This window comes from Pempheris klunzingeri, chromosome 22 (assembly GCF_042242105.1).
Source record: "Pempheris klunzingeri isolate RE-2024b chromosome 22, fPemKlu1.hap1, whole genome shotgun sequence".
Classification (NCBI taxonomy): Eukaryota; Metazoa; Chordata; class Actinopteri; order Acropomatiformes; family Pempheridae; genus Pempheris; species Pempheris klunzingeri.
Genome location: NC_092033.1, coordinates 11,189,143 through 11,209,924, shown reverse-complemented (window position 1 = coordinate 11,209,924; position 20,782 = coordinate 11,189,143). Strand labels below are relative to the sequence as shown.

General features: G+C 42.7%; 1 protein-coding gene across 1 annotated transcript; it reads right to left on the bottom strand.

Annotated features, from left to right (window-relative positions):
• Positions 1-305: 305 nt before the first annotated feature.
• Positions 306-20,762, bottom strand: gnptab (N-acetylglucosamine-1-phosphate transferase subunits alpha and beta). The gene is made up of 21 exons (XM_070854003.1): positions 20,514-20,762; positions 19,857-19,942; positions 19,320-19,439; positions 18,819-18,869; positions 17,856-18,058; positions 16,630-16,694; positions 16,312-16,446; positions 8,936-9,097; positions 8,554-8,733; positions 8,070-8,240; positions 7,733-7,856; positions 7,425-7,640; positions 6,202-7,277; positions 5,924-6,123; positions 5,618-5,837; positions 5,399-5,512; positions 5,143-5,228; positions 4,942-5,040; positions 4,659-4,826; positions 3,820-3,910; positions 306-1,873 (listed from the first exon to the last, which is right to left on the bottom strand). Exons 1-21 carry the CDS (start codon positions 20,673-20,675, stop codon positions 1,802-1,804), a joined length of 3,801 nt encoding a protein of 1,266 aa, XP_070710104.1. The 5' UTR covers positions 20,676-20,762; the 3' UTR covers positions 306-1,801.
• Between the last annotated feature and the right edge of the window lie 20 nt (positions 20,763-20,782).

The window sequence follows — 20,782 nt, the reverse complement described above, 5'->3', positions numbered from 1 at the left end:
AATTCTAGTTTTTCTTTTTGGGACTTTCTTCTCTCACCTTTTCCTTTTTTAGCTGTAGACTGGTCGTCTTTCTGTCAGCATCAGCCAACATAAAAAAACTGATTTGTGTAAGAAGTTTAGAAAGCAAATTCTAAAAGGAAAAAGGAACTGCTGACAGCTCATACACATCTGAAATATAACTAGGGGATAACTAGGGAGAATAACTCAAAACTATGGTTGTCAAATAAATGGAGTGGAGTAAAAAGTACTTTCAAAACTGCACTCACATACAGTAAGTGAGGAAACGCACGACAGAAACAGCAGGATGACTGAACCAGGTCACATTTTATTTCAGTCAGAACTGACGCAATCTGAGGAATCCCATTTCCAGATATCTTCCTACATCACATCACATGATTTTTATGACAGCGGCAAAATGCTGACAGTTCCCAGTAGCCACTTCCACTTTTGTCATTATAATAAAGACTTTTGTAAAACTGACATTCAGAGGAAAAAGTTGGAACAGCTGACAAGCATTGTCTGAGGTTATGTTTACATTCTGCAGCATTCAAATCAGATGCATCAGTCACTGGGCTCACTGTCACAACAATACAATCGAAATAAGTTACAGAACATGCTGAGGGGGTCTGAATTTCAGACAGTAGCGAGCCTGTCGAGTCCCACGGGGACACACACACAGGTGGCTATGAAAGCTGTAGTATCACGTACAACAATCAGTTACATCTGTACCACATTATGAATGATAATCATATTTTCCTATATCCCATTCATTCCCGCTGTAAATCACTAGATGAGAGTGGGATGAGGCCAACATTTATAATAAGACATTTAGAAGAAAACTAACAGGAGATAAACAAAAATGTTCAAACAAGCAGGAATGAACAACGAAGGCACTTCAAGTTTTCATGGGTTTAAAGACAAAGATATACTAGCCAAAATTTAAATTCATTATTTTATTCATCCCATATGTACTTTTTCCTCCATTTCTTAAAAATGAAGTCATACCAGTAAAAGTCAAACACGACCAGAGCTTTTTTAGTATTATTCTATTAATCGCTTTGTGTATAAAATTGTGAAAAATGCTTATAGCAATTTCCCGTTACCCGAGCTGGCGTCTTTCGACCACCAGACCAAAAACCCAAAGATGTTCAACTTCCGATTATATAAAACAAGAAAAAAAAAGAAAATACTCACATTTAAGAAAATTGTACCAGCAAATGTTTGGCATTTTTCCTTGAAAAATTACTCAAATGATTAATGGATTATTCAAATAATTTAATATGCTAATCGTTTGAGCTTTAAACAAAAGTGTGTGGATTTTATGGTAAAACTTGCACGCACACACACACGCAGACACACACGCAGACACACACACACACACACACATATATTATGAGTCATGACCTGCTCCTGTCAAATATTTCCCACTTTAACAGCACATCAATCAATGGTACGGTGAGGACACGTCATGACAAGAGGAGGGTGGCAGAGTGTGGAGGGAGTGTTTGTTTGTGTATTAAAGTCTCAGACGCCCCCAGTGGAGGTACATACAATTTACAGGCCGCTTCTTTCTGGCTGCCACTCCTTTCACCGGCCAGCCCCATCCATCATCTTCTGGAAACATGTTTCATCACCTTCTCACGTGTCTCTTTCCTCTATCCGTGCTGAGGCAACACAAGCACCGAGGACTTCAGATTCTTATTTCCACCCAGTCCTCCGGTCTGAATCCTCTCTACTGAGCAGGAGGAGAAAGGGTGGAGGTTGAGGTGCAGAAAGGAGAAGAGAGGGAAGTCTTCCTCTTTCACACCCGCTCGGGGTTGCTGTCCCTGTTTACTCTGCGCCTGGGGAACAGCTTTCGCTTGAGCAGAATCAGCTGACATGGAAGAGAGGAAATGAAATAATTAGAAACTGCATGCAGCCAAGGAAATACAGACAAGGGGGACTTTGTGCCGTCTGTCAGCAGGAGGATGACTGTGATATAGAAAGGTGGGGATGTTAAGACTTAAATATACACTTAGTTTATTTGTTTTCCGGTGGAGAATTAGATGAGAAGATCAATATTACTCTCATATGTATATTAAATATGAAGCTGCGGCCAGCAGCCAGTTAGTTTAGCTTAGCATAAAGACATGAAAAAGTTAGCTTGGCTTTGGCCAACTACAACAAAATCCGCCTGCCAAAACCTCCAAAGCTCACATGTTGTATTTTCTTTACAAAATCTGAATTGTTACACAAACAATTTACCGTTTCACCGTGTGTTTAGCACCAGATTATTTCATGGCCATGACCAGTAACGTGCTGATTTTATGAGTTTAATTATTCTACCAGTGCGCCAGTGTGGGAATGTCACACCACACACCAGATTTAAAAACTCAGATATATTGCGATAGTACCTGCTGAGATGTACCTGCTGGTGATGAGCTTACTCAGTATTGTGTGAGCTCATTTGGTGAAGGTCTGAATGTAGCAGACGTTCATTGTGTCAGAAACAAATCCCTGTGCAATAACCCTGTTGCACTGTTCCTACTCTTTGCAGTCCAGAAAACAGTTTTGGTTAGAATACCATCACTATGCTGTATGCACCCGTATCCTACCTACCTCATGTGTATAATGGAACCTGTACATAGTAATTCCATATTTATTCCAGCATCTTTGCACTTTGTATCATTACACTACTGTCTTCTTCACACTCTGTCATAGTTTTTTACATATATACTTATATACTTGTATATATTTATACTTTTACATTGTACATAGATCTCCAAAGTGCTTTTTGTTAATTAGGTTAAATGTGTGTTTACTTTGTTCAGCTTTGTTGTTCTTGTCTCCCTTTTAGTCCGTTTGTGTGTCTGCACACGAGAGCAGTGAAAAAACTGTCAAATTCCTTGTATGCGTTCACATAGTTGGCCAATAACAGCAGATTCTGATTGATATGTGAAATTGCCACACACACACACACACACACACACACACACACTGATATGAGTGGTAGCGTTGTTCTCATCTAACTCTACCCGAAAGCAAATAGTCACATTTTCCAAAATGGAGACCGGTTCCTTTCTTAGATGTAGGGCAGCAGAATAAGATCATCTCCCTCTTGGCTGAAGACACTTTTGATCTCTCCAATCTAAACTATACAAAGCTGACTCTGATTTCTCTGTCTTAATACCTCGGGCAGAATGATGGCCAGGCTCACCCAGCTCCAAACAGACATCAAAAGTCTTTTTGTGTGTGGTGACGGACACTGGACAATTCTGACACATTCCTAACTGGGAACACTGGTCCCACGGGTTGCTGTGGGCGAAATTTTCCTAAGGTCATTGCAACTATTAACCTTTCTTTAGGTTCGCTGAGGAGACACTGGAAACCACTGGATTAGGGAAGCGACTCATAACAGCTCAATGTCAAACCTGGGTCGGGCAGTATTTATTAAAATCATTCTTGGCATTTGTTTTAATCTCTTTCCAGCACCAAATAGAAAGAATCTGACAGGAAAGTTGTCCAAGAACACTATCCTGATTTTCAAATTCTTTGCTATAATACTCTTTGGTCATTCTTCCAAAGACAGAAAAGTCTAATGTTTCACAGAGGACTGCTTGGGGGGGGGGGGGTCTTTCATTTCTGTAAAGTCAGGTCCTGGCAGAGCTGGTCATACTAGCACGACATATGAGACAGATGCATCTCTGATTGGAATTTTGGTAGCGAAGGGCTGAATCATAGCTCAAGTGTGAATCATGGAAACGGAGGTGGTGAGCGAATGCGTTGTGTGTCTTTATCTGTTTAAATAAACTGTGTGTGGTCCAAGGCGGGCACACTGACCTGTTCGGCAAAGAAGGACATGATGGTGAAGATGACAAGCGTCACGAGGACACAGTGTGTCCAGAACTTCAGCTTGTCCCGATATATTCGCCTGGGGAAAAAAGAAAAAACACACTTCTGTTAGTTTTAAGTAGAGAATCACAACTTATGCTTCATTCCCCAGTCTGACACCACCACTCGCTGGAGCGGAGGCTAGTTGTGCTCTGATGTGACAGGAAGGAAACATGTAGTATGCAGAGGGCAGCGGGGCAACAGGGTGACAAGGTGACATTACCCAACGCCATGTGTCTGTAACTTAGAGATGGAGTAGGAGGGGGGAGAGGCGGGGAAGGAGACGGGAGGCTCAGCTGTGTAATGATCTTGAAAGCATCTTACAGCTAGCGCCTGATCTGAAGCGGCTCGGTCTAATTTTAAAGTCTGTCTGTGAGGCCGACATTCTCCGCCTGAAGCCCCCTGAATACAGGAGCAGGATCCCTGACAAAAACCTTCCAAAGCCCCCCGAGGGATTCCCACTGCTCCAACCTGGCAACACTCGGTCCCATGTGGTGACAGCCACAAATTCTTAACTTAGGCTGTTTGGGGGAAAAAAAGAGCTTGATAATGTGGAACAAGGACTTTAGTATAGTTCTGGTATGTGTGTCTCTTGTCCATTAATTAAAACAGAAAATGAAAAGGCAACAATTAAGATGATCTAGAAATTGTTCAACTCGACTTATCAAGCAGAAATTTCAAACATTTGCATCAATATAAACTGAATCTCTCTGTTTATCTTAGCTAGAACTCCTTCAATGACGTATTTGTACATCTGGTTAAGATTTTCTCTAAACTTCATATCCTACCACTCCTGGAGCTCCTCCATGTGCAGGAACCTGTTGCGATACTCTCTGGGAAGTTCAAACTGGGACGGCAGCGGGAACATGGATTCATAGAAGTCTCTCAGCACAGCCTTCACCGTGGCAGCGTCCTTGTGGCTGTGGTCGATGTTATCATTCAGACAGATGAACTTCCTGTTGGGGATTAGTGAAAATACAGACTTAAGTACAGTTTAACAACCACTACGGTAAAGAGGCAAACTTTGGCTGCACCATTGAGAAATAAAAAAATAACAAGGGAAAATCCCACCTGGGATTCTTCCTAATGTCGTCTAACTGGCCGACCACATGGGACACATTTGTCCGCACCATCTTGAAAGCTATCTCCTCCTCCCCCATGATCTCAAACCTGTCCAACAGAGGATAACTGTAAGAACAGAAAAGCTATGCAGGAAAAAATACCTGAACTTATATACATGGTCAGACTGACTAATAATAGTGAAGATCTCACTTGTATTTATTCTGGTCTCTGAAGGCTTTGTGGATCCGTTCTGTGATGGGCTTGCAGTGGAGGATGAGGCCTTTTGTGACAGGAGGCTTTGGAGTAAAGACAGTCTCACTTTTCACGTTACACTTATAAAAGCATGAAAGTTAACAAAATGTATGACAACAACATATAATATGCAGTGGATTCAGTTGCTTTAACAGGAAACATGTTATAAAATGTAAATTGAAAGTTTTCTCTTTTTCCAAGCCGTTTGGCTCACCATGCTGGGGTCATAGTAGGCCTCCTGGGTGGGGTTCACCAGGTGGAGCTGGGTCAGGTTACTCGGGAGAGTTTTGGAGCAGTTTATCAACATTTGCTCCAGGCCTGTCAGGTCCTGGAAAATACAACACAAAGATTTTCCTTGCAGGTACTTCCACAAGACTTCTTGTGACAAGTCTCAAAGTCTCATGTTCGGGAGAGAAGTTATATCATAACCGACCTGCAGGCTGAGTGGCAGCTCGTGGATCCTTGTGGCAAGAGTTCGAATCTCCCGGTCAGACAGGACACCTGAGTGGTCGGTGTCAATCTCGTCAAACACCTCGGACACGTTGAGCTGCTGCTGCGCACTCATCAAGAAGTAGAAGTACGAGAAGGCAAATTGCATGTCTTCTGAGTGTCGAACACAGTGGCCTGATGTCTTGTCAAACTCCTCTGGGAATCTGAGGAACAGAGAGTGGCTCAGTTTAAGATGTAGCTTCTTTGGGAATACCTAGAGATCTAAAAGAATCTTAAAGAACACACTCACGTGTCCTGCAGCTCCTGCATGATGAGGCGGTCGATCATGTGAGGCATGTGAGCGGGGACTTTGCGGGACGTGAATCCGAACTGGCTGTTGAGCAGCTTGTTGACGTAGCGCAGCGAGTCAGCAAAAGTGTCCTGCAGCTTTCGGCCAGTGGCGGCACCACCTGTCTTATATGACAACTCTCTCTGCAGCCGCTCCTCTTCCTTTAAATCACCATGAAGAAATTAATATTTAACGAAACGTCCTGCATTAGAAAAGTGAAAGCCGCAGGCCCGACTTACCTCAAGCAGCTCCTGAAAGTACTTCTTCCTCTCCCACGGCAGAAAGCCTCTGTCTGAGGAGATGAAGTGTTGGAGCCTCCTGCCCACTGGAGCTCCACCTGCAGCGTCGGCCGGCTCTGCCCGACTCTCTGCGCTCTTGGCTTTGGAAATGCTGCTTAGCAGTTTGGAAGTCAAAGGCCTCTCGATCGCAGCCTTCAGATTATAGTGTTTGGAGGTTACAAAGTCTTTCTTATGCTCATCATCAATATGGACTGGAATCAGAGGAGTGACAGGTTTTTCCTGCACACCAACGTCTTTCTTGGACATTTCTTCCTTTGAGTTTGGATTTTTCTGAATGATTTTTGCAGTTCTATCATCCATAGGAGGTTTTCCCTCCACATGCTCTCCCTCCAAATCTTTAAAGGGCTTTCCCTGGACCTTGGCCGCACCCTTGTGAGCTGGATGGTCGATGACCTGCTGTTTTTGAGCCAGCGCCTTGTAAGGTTTTAGTAGTTCTGCCTTTGTGAGGTTATAACCTTTCATGGTAATGTCACCAATCAGAAGCTTCTCCTCAAGCTTTTGCAGCTCACTGCGCACAACAGCTGGTAGAAGTGACACATTCAGTGAAGGAACGTCTACGATAACCTGAGGCTCACCAGGCTGCCTCTTTTGGACCTTAGGACCCCGTTTGTCCTCAGGAACATCTGAGAACGGGAACGGCGGCTCTGGAGTTGGGGTCGGTTTTGGCTCTTTGCCAGCACCTTTGCTTGCACTCTGGGACACGTTCGCCTGAGGGACCTCGCGGGGGTCAACAGCTACACTAAAGCTCATTGCGAACTCCGTATCGTCTTCTCTCTGGAAGGTGAGATTGTACTGGATCAGGGTGGCGTTGTGGCCAGGATGGAGCAGCAGGTGAATAGTCTTCCACTTGTTGGCGACGGAGGTGTGTCGAACGGCCGGGTTGTCTCTGACGTGGGCCTCCGAGACTCTGCGAGCAAGTCTGTCGAAGCTGAAATACGGCCTGACTTCGCCTACTGGGAGGGTGTACAGGCTCTGATTCCTCAGCAGGGTCACACGGTGCAGCTCGCCAAAGTGTTCTGCAACAGAAATGAACACAAATTAAAAGGCTGAGCTGGCCAATATTCTGTCCTTTAACCAGACATAGACAACATGATGTTTTGTTATTTTTATGAAGCTAATGCAGCTAGAAAATACCAACATAGTATGCATCTTATTTAACTCACCTTGGCCACAGTCTCCCACATCAAAACCACAGGAGAGTACATTGCAGGCTTGGTCACAGAACTTGTCTGCCAGCCAGGAGTTGGCACATCCTTGATTACAGTATGACATCCCACCAAGACCTCCTAGACCACCTGCAAACTGCCACACCTGTCCACCAGCTCCCCCGGGGCCACCAACACCGGCCCCAGCCGCAAACCGACTGTTTCCCGCTGCCCCTGTCAGGGAAATGGAACGACATGTTAGACATGAATGAAACAATACAGCTTGTCTAGTCGGGGCAGATGATGACCTGCGGTGATCTCTTTACCAGAGCAGTCTCCTCCATCCCAGTCACAGGCAGAGTTGTTGCAGGCTTTGTCACAGTACCCATCTTTGATCCAGGATCCTGGGCAGCCCTCAGCACAGTTGGGGACAGGCCAGGTGAGATACACCTGCAGGGAGGTGAGGAAAGTACAGATTAAAGGCCAGTTTGTGGTCAGAGAAAAGCCACAATCCTGTGAATCTGACCATTTAACATATTTTTACTTTAAATAGGCCAATTCAAGTAACCGATGTATAAAACTGCACATTGTGTTAAACCTGGGAACTGCAGCACACATTTTAAAATGAACTCCTGCAGAGCACTTTGCATGTTGCGTTCACACCTTCTGTCCTTTCGAGTGGCTGTAGAAGTCGTCCGGCCAGACGTCTTTGCCAAACATCACGTCATCGTTGAGATAAATGAATTTTTGGGAGAGCCCTGGGATGCGGTGGATGTGGGTCTCTATGGCGGGGGAGCTGAAAGTGGGAAGGTGGCTGTGGTTCTGGAAGATATCCTGGAAGCCAAAGAAAAGCATAATAGGAATAAATAACATAAACATAATCTCCAACAGAGACAAAGCACAGTTTCTATGACAAGTATATGTGCCTCCAAATGAGACTTCAGAAAATTCGTTTGGTGATTTGACTGTATAAAAGCATTCTTTATAATATGACAAAAGTACAAACATTAGGGAAATTGTTTTGGTGTTTTTCTATTTGGTTTTTTAAGACATTACATAGGTTTGGGGGTCAGTAAAAATAGGCTGACCACCCATCCTTAGCAAAGGGTGCAGTGCAGCGTGGCAGAGGTCGAGGCTTAAATTTTACCTGATGTGTGACAACTGTAACTCTGGGGTTATCCAGGTTGAGCCAGGAGGGAATCTGCCCATTAGTGACAATGAAGATGTGTCGCACCCAGGGGGCGTGTCTCTCCACAGAGCGCAGCGAATAGCGGAGCTCCTCGTTGTCCTCAAAGCGGCTGGCTGAAACATCTTCATCCTGTTTGGACTGGACAGGAAACACAGAACAGAGAGGAGTGAAAATATAAACATTTAGACTGCGTCTTAGAGGATATCAATGCTCGTGATGAACACCTGAAAGGGTTTTGGACACATGGCATATATACAAATATATGGTAAAATATCAACATCATAAATTCTATCACACATTTCTTTTGATAATGATGAGAGATAGAGACGACCAGTCGTACCTGTGAGATGGCGGTGAGGTCCCAGAACAAGTAGCCAGGGCTGATGGTTAACTCTTTTCCATCCAAGGTCAGGTTCTTTTTAGCCTGCTGAGTCAGGTCGGTGAAATCCTGCGGAGTTTTTAGGTGGAGCAGGGCGATGCTGGCCTCAGAGTACAACTCAAACTGCAGGACAAATGAACATGCCAACAGTGAGGTGTTAATTGGGCACCTCTGATATCCATCTTTCTAAATAATCTTGCACAGTAATTCGTACAAACACACATTCATTGTTCCCACAAGATGAACCCTGATGACTTTGGCGAACCTCTGACTTTCTCCTCTGACGCATCATCAGCAGATTGACATTTTTGGTTAAGAGTGAAATATTTTGAAAACTATTAGATGAATTATTGTGAAATTTGGTACAAATATCCCAAGAGGACGAATTCCAACTAATCTACCATCTTCAGGCCAATTCAATTTGTCCAACACTTTGTTTCTGACCAGATGCCTGCAAAACCAACCACAATCCCATCAGCCTCAGCTGTACTTTGTATTTAGCTTTGTGTTATAACTAAGATGGTGAATATGGTAAATATCGACTGCTAAACATCAGCATGTGAGAATAGCGAACGAGAACAGCTCACAGGACCTCTAGCGTGTCTTGTTATTAGCTCACATTGCTGAATGATGTCCTCCTCAGGCAAATGGTACTACTTTTGACTTTGTTTATGCTCCTGTGTCCTTCTAGTTGGGTATTGTTCCGTCCTGAGACACATTTTCTCATCCATGTCTTGTAATTTCACGGTTAAATATCAGTGGAGTGTCTCTTTAAGTCAAAAACCTAACAATTTCCACATACACTGTGGGAACTTCCTAAATAATCATTTCTCAGAGTTGAAGTCACATGCTCAGCAACGTGGTCTAGCCATAACTCAAAGGCTTGTGACAGAGGCCTTCAGTGCATCATCGGGAAGATTTCAATGACAAGATACAGGCTGACCTCTGACCCTGCAGCTCCAGAGGTCAAATCAAAGCAGCAGTGATTGTGTGTGTGTGTGTGTGTGTGTGTGTGTGTGTGTGTGTGTGTGTGTGTGTGTTTACAGAGGTGAGAGTTCAGACATTTTTGTGATGTCATCTTCTCCATGGGGCTTCACATGGAGGTGGCTCTCTGTCTGATCTCAGGAGAGCTATGGGAGGTATTGAAGGACTCTGTGAGCTCAAGTGTGTGTGTGTGTGTGTGTGTGTGTGTGTGTGTGTGTGTGTGTGTGTGATGCATGCGAGGGATATACCCTGGCTTTGCCCATTTTAAACCATCTGTCCCGTCTCTCCCATCTCTCAAACTGTAAGCTTCCCAGCTTCACCCCATCTCACTCCATCATCCAAACATGAACCCAAACATCTCGTATCTCACTCGTGTTCCGCCTCGACCCATTTGTTTTTCTCTGCTCCTGTTTTTGGGTGAGGGGGATTAGCTGTGTCTTATAAACCCGGCGGGGAGCAGTCAGGAGACAGCAAGCCCTGGATCACATTGCCATCTTTATTATAGCTCTCTTTATAGTCCTCATAATGCGGTAGCGCACACACAAAGGCAGAGGAGTGTGGCGGCTTCACACAAACACATGCCTGCCCGCCTGCCTGCAAGCAAGTGTAAACCATTTTATACACACATTTGGCACATAAGCACACAAGCCACATTTGCCTGAATATTTACTAGGTTGCACAGGGAGCAAGATCTGGCCTCCAAGACAAATTCTTAAGACCTCAATATGTTTAGAATTTACATCTCTCATGCAAACTGATTTATTTTTCCAATTTGCCTTTCATTTGGAAGTAATTTTCCAGCTGAGCTGCAAACACATTGTTTCTCTCCCATTCAAAGGACACTGTGTAGCTACTTAAAGAAGAAACAACACATCCCTCCTCTTACAAGTGAAAAGTTGAATTCATAAGCAATTAAACACACAGGTGCTCAATTCAGAACGTCTAGTGGTTTTCTTGCTTCAACCTTACTTGATCTGGTGCCAATAACAAAGGGTGAAGTCTGAAGTCAGAGAAGTGGACAGTTGAGTTGAATGTGACTGCTTCCTGTTTAATTTGGAGGCAGAAATATGGAGCAGTATTCTAAGTATGGGGGTGAGACAGCAGCTGTATATACTATGGGTGAAACTTAATGTTGAAAATGAAAACGGGTTTGTCAGCTAACTGTCATGTCCTCCGTGAAGCAGCTCAAGTTATTTTTCACCACAGCATTAACATGTCTCATGTGAGTTTTGCTCTCGACACACAACTGTGATCGCTGTCGCCCGCATATCACCGCAGAGGCAACAGAAAATGTAATTAGACTAGAAAAACTGGGTTGACACTCTGACTTAACCAATTAACCCGGTGGCGAGTGATCTTTTTAAGCAGATACACCGCCACAGACGGCTACATCTGAGCTGTAGCAGCGTCTTCTTGCAGCACCTTTTCAACTTTCCCAGCCGTGTGGGCATGAGGAATGAGGAATGAGGAATGAGGAATAAATATAAAAAGATATTTGTTGTGTAGTTTTAAGACTGGTCTGAAACAAGCCAAGTAGTTTTCTGTTGACCGATGTCTGGGACACGAGAGTAACAACCAGAAAATCCACATATTAGACTTCTTTCTTGTCAACTGTGGCTGAAAAACATGATGAACCAGCCTGGCACCAGAAACCTGAACCAGAGGAAACACATCCCATTTGTTCTCTGACTTAAAATGAAATGAATCAATGAAGCGAAACAACATGGCAATTTGGTCTAATTACTATGCTAATATTGATGATTTTAATAAGACAAAGACAGCAAACAGTGTCAGTGAGTAATAAGCTTAATGCTGAACAGCTGAATGCCAAAGGGCTGGAAATATTTTGATGGTGTTATGTAGAAAGTCTTGGTGAGTGGTCATGTCATATTTTCAAGTTCAATCCTTGTTCTAGCCTTCATGACTGAGCTGAACCAATGAGTTAATTAATTTCTTTTAAAATCACTAGCTTGCTTCTTTTTGCTTTTCTTATTTTATATGTTACTTAACTGAATTTCGTTGGGTGTTAGACTGTTGGTCAAACTAAACAAGCAGTCTGATGGCGTCCCCTGGGGCTCAGGGAACTTGGGATTGGATTGAATTGTAACCAAATGGCAATTTAGTCAAATTACTGTGCTTATATTGAAGATTTTAATAAGGCAAAGAGAGCACACAGCTTCTGGGTACTGACAGTAAACATTTAGAAGCAGGATGCCAACGGACTGGATTTATTCCTTTGAGTTAAACCCTTTTTATATCCCACTTGAGTGAGCAGAAACAATTAGTCAATTAATCTGAATTTTTTTAAGCATAAATATTTAATAAAAAATCATTGGTTCCAGTTTATTGAGGACCCTCACCCTTTGCTATGGGACATCATGATGGGAATATTTCACAATTTCCTGACTTTTTCTCCTGTTTTTGTTTGGGGACAGAAATATGCAGCAGTATTCTAGGTATGAGGGTGAATGCTGTGGGTGAAAAAGCGGGTTTGTCAGCTAACTGTCATGTCCTCCCTCCGGGCAGCAGCTCAAGTTATTCTTCACCACAGCATTAACATGTTTTACTCCCAACACACTCACATAAACTGTGATATGACTGCAGAGGCAACAGAAAATCTGAAAAATCTGAAAAAAGTGAGTTGACACTGACTAAACCATTTGACGGTGGTGATGTGAAATCAGCTACTGAGACCATAAACCCATTAGGAAAGTGTTCACTGACGTCATAATTGAAGTGAGAAGGAGGCTCATTTTCCCATAGACTTCCATTCAATCTGACTTCTTTTTGGAGCCACTGGAGTCGCACTTCAATATCGGCTTCACTTTTCAGACCATGAAGCTGCGTCCACTTCTTTTGTACAGCCTGTGGGCGTTTTGTTGTTTTTATCTTTTTATCTGAAATAAGCCACGTATAGTTTTCTGTTGACGGACTTGTGTTGTGTTAGACTTCTTTTTTGTCAACTGTGGCTTGACAAAATATTGAATAATCCTGGCGCCAGAAATCTGAGTCGGAGAACACCCATTTGCTCAGCGACTCAAAAGACAAAGAGAGCAAATAACCTCAGGGTATAATAAGTCCAATACTGACAGTAAACTTTTAAAAGCTGGATGCTGAAGAGACTGGAGAGTGGTTACATTATATTTTCCTTTGAGTTAATCCTTTTTTCTAGCCTACTTGGCTCATTTGAAATGTGGGAGTGGCATTCATCACTCTTTTCTGACATAAACAGCCTTCACAATGAAAATCACCTTCACAATGAAAATCTCCTGATGATGAAAATAAACACTACATGCTTTTTCCAATTCTTATTTTTACTATTATTCTAACCATCATTGCACACTAGCCTTTTCAGCACAGCCTCAGGAATAAGGCACAAAGGCATAAAACCTTCAAATCTTGCTTCATAGCGGAGATGAGACACCGTGTGGACGACTGCAGGCTCCTCAAACACATAAAAATACACGCTAATGCACACACATTGGCAGGCTTGTACACAAACACTGTGGGCAGGACTCAACAGGCAACAGCACGGGCAGATCATCAGGGCTGTGGGGCAGCTTTCATCACCATGGCACTCGGTCTAACACCAGCTATAAATACCGGGCATCTCTCACCGCTGAACCTCTCCCTCCACACTATGCACATCATCCCTCTTTCACAGAATCAGCCCGGCGACACCAGGAAACACCTTGAAATCCAAACTGTGCATTGTGTGGTGGCCAGTGTACCTAGAATCCTTCTGGCCTTAAATGGTAAACACACACACACACACACTTTCCATCCTCTTTCCTGTGCGTCTCCAACTGTCCTGGTATCCTCTCTACTGCCACCACACACACCCTCCTTCATTTAACCCTGCAGCACCCTTCCTGCTTATTCCACTTAGAAAAGATAAAACCTGGACTCCAACAGGTAACGCTGGGCATAAATTAACATGTAAGCGATGACAGGGTGTGTCCAAGAGTGCAGCAACGGTTGGTAAAATCCCTGTGACCTTTCGGCGTGCTGGCTGGCGCCGCGCCACCCCAAACAGTTGTTCTAATGTTAACCCCCGCACCGCCAGCTAAGGTTACAGCCCGAATGCCGCTAGTTATTATCACATGACCTCAGAGGCAAACCTGAAGAGCAATGTGAGGAATTTTAGGGACTGGGCTTGATGATGATGATGATGATGATGATGATGATGATGATGATGATGATGATGATATGTAGGCTAAACACTGTTAACCTACATATCATCACCTACTGCTCCCCTGAGGGTCACTAAAGACAGCTGTAAATCTGTATCTGACCTTTATATACACCATTACAATGTACAGTGTCTTGTTGTTAAAATGTCAGGTATTTTGCTCTGTAGATGGCAGAGCAAAATTATATATGTATAATTATATATTTATTATTTATTTGAACCCCCAAAAACCTTGAAAAGATGTTAGGATCATTCATAAAATGTACCCCATGGAGGATTCCCCTACACATGATTCGTACCCGGTTTAAAATAGAAATGACCTGAGTAAGAAACTGTGAATATTTAGTTTTTATGATTTTTTAAGTAATTATTTAACTTGTATACATTGTGCTGTTTTTTTTCTTACATATATTTATGTTTTCCTTTATTGCGTCATTTAGTGACAAATAATTGGTTTAATAAACTTTAATGATTATAGACTAGACTATAATTTGATACTGTAATATAACCTGTAAAATAAAGGACAAGCTGCAACAATTATTGATAATAATTATTATCAATGAATATACTTATATAGATTGGTCTATAAAAGCAAATAAAATAGAGAAAGTAGCTTTTCATAATTTCTCAAAACTGAAGAGGACATATTTGAATTGCTTGTTGTCTCTGACCAACAGTCCAAAAACAAAGCTGTCCAATTCACTCCTGCAGAAAAAAAAATGTTGACAATTTGGGGGAATTTCGCTCTGCCCATCAATTAATCAGTAACGGAGTAATTCCTTCATTCCTAAACACAGTAATTGGGGGTTTTTAAGACTTTGGCTTCATGGCAGGTTGTTTTCATGCTTCATAAAGACTCTGCTGATAGTGTACATACAGAACATACAAAAGATGTTATCTAATCCATCACCCATTAAGTCTAATCAGCCATGTGAGCGTATCGTCAGGAGACGGGACAAACAGTTGACTCAGGCCTGTCCTGCCCGTCTGCTGGTGTGACAGGGACACTCAGCTCCAGGCCGCGCCGTTTTGTTTTCTTTGATTATTTCAGAGTAATCCACGCTCGTTAGTGGCATTCCTCCCTCTCAAAATATAAAGTAGAGTCCTGATTAAAGAAAATTATTAGACACACACGCCACCGGCCGAGCTAAACAGAGGCCCCTTATCCACATCACAAGTGTTCAAAATAGAAAAAGCCCATATTTAGCAGGACGGAGCAACCTCCTCTCCAAGGAGGATATGACATTTGTGTTTAGTCCTGTCTTAGATTACGCTGTTACGATGTATAAAAAGATCAAAACCTTAATTTGTGCACACACAGAAAATACAGTATACGTCTGTAGTAATGATGATGGAGCGACATCCTTCAGCACTGTGGCTGGACAATGTGAGAGTGACATCTGGTGGCAGAGTCGCTTACTTTAACGCTTCCTTTCACCTCGTCACTAACACCACTCCCAAAAACTACTTGAGGAAATAATTCATATTCTCTGTGTCAAGTATCCAATGCAATTAATGAAAGAAAGCTAAAAGTCAACAGTGTCTGCTGGACATTTATCAAGTGTGCAACTGTGTCACCTGCTGGTTTGAAACGGACACATCCTCCTTATCAGAGACCGCTCGACTGGTTTTAACAGGTTCAGTTTTGGGGAAAACGCATCAAAATGCATCTATGATTGATAATATTACAAATCAACAACAGAATTCGAGCAGACAGGTTGGAGATGTCTGACAAACGGTCTTATCTATTCTTGTATTCTAGCACTTTTTGGCATCACACCACCACCAGGAACTCTTACAACTGGCAAACAAATCTGATTCATCCGCGAATAGATTAAGTCACTCCAACGGAGGGATAAGTCTTCTGTTTGGCTGATTGCTTCACATTCTCCCAGTTAATCCTTAACTTTTGTCCAATCAGTAATTCAAGCTCATCACCTTTATAGTTTTGAACCAGGATGTGCAGTTTTTGAATCAAGCTGCTCATTACAAAAGAAAAGGCTAAAGCTGCTGTTTCAGTGTGCCAGATACACATATAATCAACATTTAGGTAAATCGGATCAGACTCAGCATCGGCAGATACCCAGACATAAGAGCAGTGATCGGGACATTGCTAGCAAGTAGTAAATAATAAGTAACAATAAAAAAATGTCTGCTTTACCTGTTTAATCTTACTGGTTACAACAGAGGGTAGTTTGACTCTCAGCTGCTCCGTTTCTTTATAGGAGGCCGGGAAGCCGCTCAGGTAGGCCAGAGACTGCATGCGGATCAGGCCCGGAGCCTCTTTATCTGTCGTCTGCAAAACACACAACAAAGACGGGCCTTTCAGTATTTAATAAAAACACTGTGTGATGTTTCATTACCGTTGTCTGTCATTCTGTGATCAGGAATATGACGGAGGGCTGTGCATAGGACAGGAGGATATGCTGAGGATATATGTTGAAGATCAACACACATTTAACAATTAATATAAACTCACCAGGTAACATCTGGACACAGAGAATTTCTGTTCTTCCTTAGACACATCGGTATAGGCTTTGTCAGCTGTAAAAAACAATGAATGAATAGTAAGCAACACAACAGGAAAACTTCAGCTACATAGATCAGATCACAGATCTCCCCTATCATTCATCACCATCTTTCCCCTAAATAAATGTTGCAAACAAATTCGCACTCTCGGTTCAACTTACCTGCTTTAATATGATTTAAAAGAAAACCTAGGACTGAGAGTGGATATTAATATTAATATTCAAATATCTAGACAAAATCCCCGGCTCCATCTACCCATTAGCCTTGGATTAGAGACGTGCTCTACTTGATGAACTAAATGAGAAAGTCATCTACCAGTTTTGAGAGGACAAGTTAACTGTTTCTGCCAAGTTCAAAATCTGAATTGAATCTTTATAATCTTAAGGTGTTTTGTTTGGAGACTAAACAGTTTAACAGGCCATAGATTCAGCTTATTGGTTTTACCGTATTTATCTGATAACTATATGGTTCAGAGTAGTCAAGAAGTCTAATGCCTGCCTTAATGTTAGAAAATATAATGTATGGCAATCAGTAAAGGACATTTTAGATCATTAAAATGGTTAAACATAGCGACCAGGGGTCAGCGTTTATTATCGGATGGTGTGTTTAAATGCCTAAATGTCAAAAAAGGTATTGTTATTGTGTGCAGTCATCATCTCTTTGTTACAGGACATTTATAGTTTTTCTTTTATTCTATTTCATTTTACTGTGTATTTATTGTCTATGTTGTAATGAAACAGTGTCTTTTGCTTTCTTTTTCTTCTCCTTTTCTGTGCAGGAACATTTGGAGTGCTACATGTATGCTATTGGCGAAGGAAACGGAACAGAAACAAATCTTTTTTTTAAAAAAGCAGAGTTCATACCCTCACTGCACTGATCATTCATGCAGCAGTTGTTTTCTCTCCATCAGTGCAGCATCATCACGTTCTGGTTACTAATCACACGTTCTTCAAATAGCATCTTTTACATTTTAAATACATTTTCATGTCTGAGTGATGACGATGGTGGTTTCAGTCATTACACCCCTCTGTAGTGTTTACCGTGAGAACCTCTCACGTGCTGCGTGGAGTCATTTACACCCTTTTCTATGAACTTTTTTTCCCCCTTGTTTGTTTCGACCTAATCGTCTGATCTCATTTCGCGCAACTGTCTCTGAATTCTCTTGTGCGTTTTTACCGTCAGCCTGCGAATGGAAGACGACTACGGAGGCGGTGGTGGACGGGTGGAAAGGCTTATTCATCAGCAGCAGCTCTTTGGCGGCGGAGAAGGAGGGAGAGAGAGACGGCAGCTCTTTGAGGGTAATGTTGGCTGGCAGAGCCGGGTCCAGGGCCAGCATTGGCGCTATGATGCAGTGAGACAGCAGGCATTCTGGCTTAACACTAAAAAAAACAATGGACGACAATAGACAAAAATAATCAATGTCTCAATGTCTCTTCAGCGTGTACTCTCACTCAGATGAACACTTCCTCTGACTTTGTGGTTTTGCATGGTGTTTGTCAAGGTCACATGTTCAGCAAACAGCTTGCTTTCTGGAAATGTTGCATCAAGCCCCTCTCGGTGTCTGTGGTTAAAACTCACAGTTGGGTTTTTAATCTTGACAGAAAGAGGAGAGGAGAAGGTGCGAGAGGTGCCCCCCCTTGCTACCCTCTTGGAGGCGAACAGAGGCGGTACTTAGCCAGAAGTCAAACCCTCACTGTGGTTCAGCCTGCTGTGTGAGCTCAAAGAGTCAAATGACCACCAAAGTTGATCTCAGTGTTAAACGTATAAGGACTTAGGTACACTTTTTAGAAAAGAAAATGCCAGAAATGCTCTTACATTTTCATATCCCATTGCTTTTTACTTAATGAATGTCCATACGGAGGCATATACACAAAGAAAAACGTTCAAACATGTAAAACAACCAAGTGCTCGCCCTTTTTTGCCTCTGTCAAATTAAACTGTTTAACCGATAACCCACCTGTTAACACTTGAATTATACCTCCTTGTGGTATAACCCTCCTCAAGTTCCTGTTTCAACATCAAATTCAGTGTTCTCACAATGCGGCGTCATTGTGAACAGTCATTTCCCAAGTGTTTTGAAACACTTGATACTCCATCTAATCATTTCAGCCAGAAACACCAAACCTATCTTCTGCTCACCTGTCTTTTGGCACTTCAGTTGGCTCACTTGCATTTTTACCCAGGCGTTCCCTAAATGCAACAAAAAAGTGAACTGAAATTATTTTCATCTTGAAAATTATTTTCAAACCACTGTACAGCAATGCATTGTTTACAGAGAACAAGAAAACTGCACCGTTTTAACACATTTCCATGCTACAGCTGAGAGAAGAAGAAAAGTTCAGAGACTCATGAAACATGGGAAGCTTCTCCTCATAGTTATTCTAACCTTCGAGCTAAGATTCCCTCTTGGGGAGAATGTCTGAACAAGCCAGTCAGAGTGAAAATGAAAATACTGCAGCTCAAGCCTGTACGCTAATTCTGACTGCATTCAGGTGAAAAACCGAAGACTGAAGACCACTTTCTGCAGAGAAATAGTGGCTTATATTCACATGTAGATGGGTTATAACCTACATTAATTCTACCTAACAATCAAGCTTCACTGCAGCGCTGCATGTCCATAGACAGTGGAGTCACAGCTACCTCAGAGCTCTTTGTTCCTCCTCCAGTTGCTCTTTGACCTTCTTCAGTTCCTTCAGCAGAGCCATGTCTGTGCCGTTCACCCATGTGTACACGACATCAATAGGCATGGGCAGACAGAGCCTACAAGAAAGAGACACTCATATCACTCAGACGGTCCTCAAACTGCAAAGCTGCGACCCCGTTTCCATCCCAAGCGCTGGCTTTCGTGCAGTCTGAAATAATTTTTGTTCATGCATGGCTACCCCCCGTCCAGCTCTTTTGGGTTTCTCTCAAGGGAAGGGTACAAACAATCTTAGGTGGCATGAGGGAAAATTTTTGCATAAAGTGGGCTTAAGGCTTGCACGCTCTTTCCCGTTAACATTTGTGAATATGGAAATATTCTTTACTTTTGAACTCCACCCAGGAAGATTTTGCACTTATTACAGTAAGCACAGAGATAAAGATAGCCTGCTGTGTGGCTAAACGAGGGGGTGACACAGCAGTGACAGTCATGCATCTCTTTTGTTATTGAGAGCATAAATACAGTCACTTTCTCACCTGCTTTGGAATGATTTCCCACCCACATTGTCTCTGTAGGAGTCAAACAGCACATGATACTGGTCCCGACTCCACTCCACCACCACCTGTATGGAGAGGAAAGGGCACTACATGATATCACACACAGCCAAGGCCACACCAAACCACACTCAAAAACAGAGCAGTTTAAGTGTTCATGGATCAATTGCACAGGTAGATACCCTGTGTAGTAAGACTTTTTGAAAACTCCAGGGATTTTTAGAAACAGCTGTTCAATTTAACAGGTTTAAAATTTGTTAAAATGGTTTGCATGGCATTAACTAGTCTTTCTCAGCAGCAATGGTTAACTTACAACGTGGATGGCAATCAGTTTAGCGATGGGAGTTAATTGTTAAGAGAAATTTGAGACTTCTTTTGGAATACGTTAAATTAAGTGAATTGTTATTATGCCGAACTAGCATGAACACCAGAAAGATTCTTCAAACGTCTCAACCTGAGATCTAAAGACGCACAGCTTTACTAACAAGCTAGATCGCTTTTAACTGCTGACTTTTTGAGTGGAATCTGGTGGGACGCCGCCTCAATACAACAGCTGTCAAGCAACCAACGTTAGCCGGCTCGGCAGCAAAAATTGGCGGCTAGTAAGTGACTGGAGTTGAGAAAATAGATGAAGCTCACCTCTCCAAACTGAAAGGCGGAAACTATCATGAGGACGAGCCCCCCAAAGCAGAGGTAGAGCCCATATCGGTGGGACAGGCAGGTGTACGTCTGCCTCTGTAGCAGCTTCAGCACCGAGTTGACGACTACCATGGTTCTCCTTGGCGAAGCATAGCGCTGCATTCATTCAAAGAAAAACGCTGGGTATCGCACTAAACTATAAAAGTAAACATCACAAGCGACAAGGATCTGTCAGCTGACCGACGGCCAGACTGCATGACACATGACAA

Bases quoted from the DNA above. Each gene is read 5' to 3' on its own strand.
- gnptab (XM_070854003.1), bottom strand. From the start codon at position 20,675: ATGCAGCGCTATGCTTCGCCAAGGAGAACCATGGTAGTCGTCAACTCG. The intron at 19,440-19,856 runs GTGAGAAAGTGA...TCTTTCTTGTAG, and splicing joins GGGAAATCATTCCAAAGCAG to GCTCTGTCTGCCCATGCCTA. The intron at 4,827-4,941 runs GTGGGATTTTCC...AATCCCCAACAG, and splicing joins GACATTAGGAAGAATCCCAG to GAAGTTCATCTGTCTGAATG.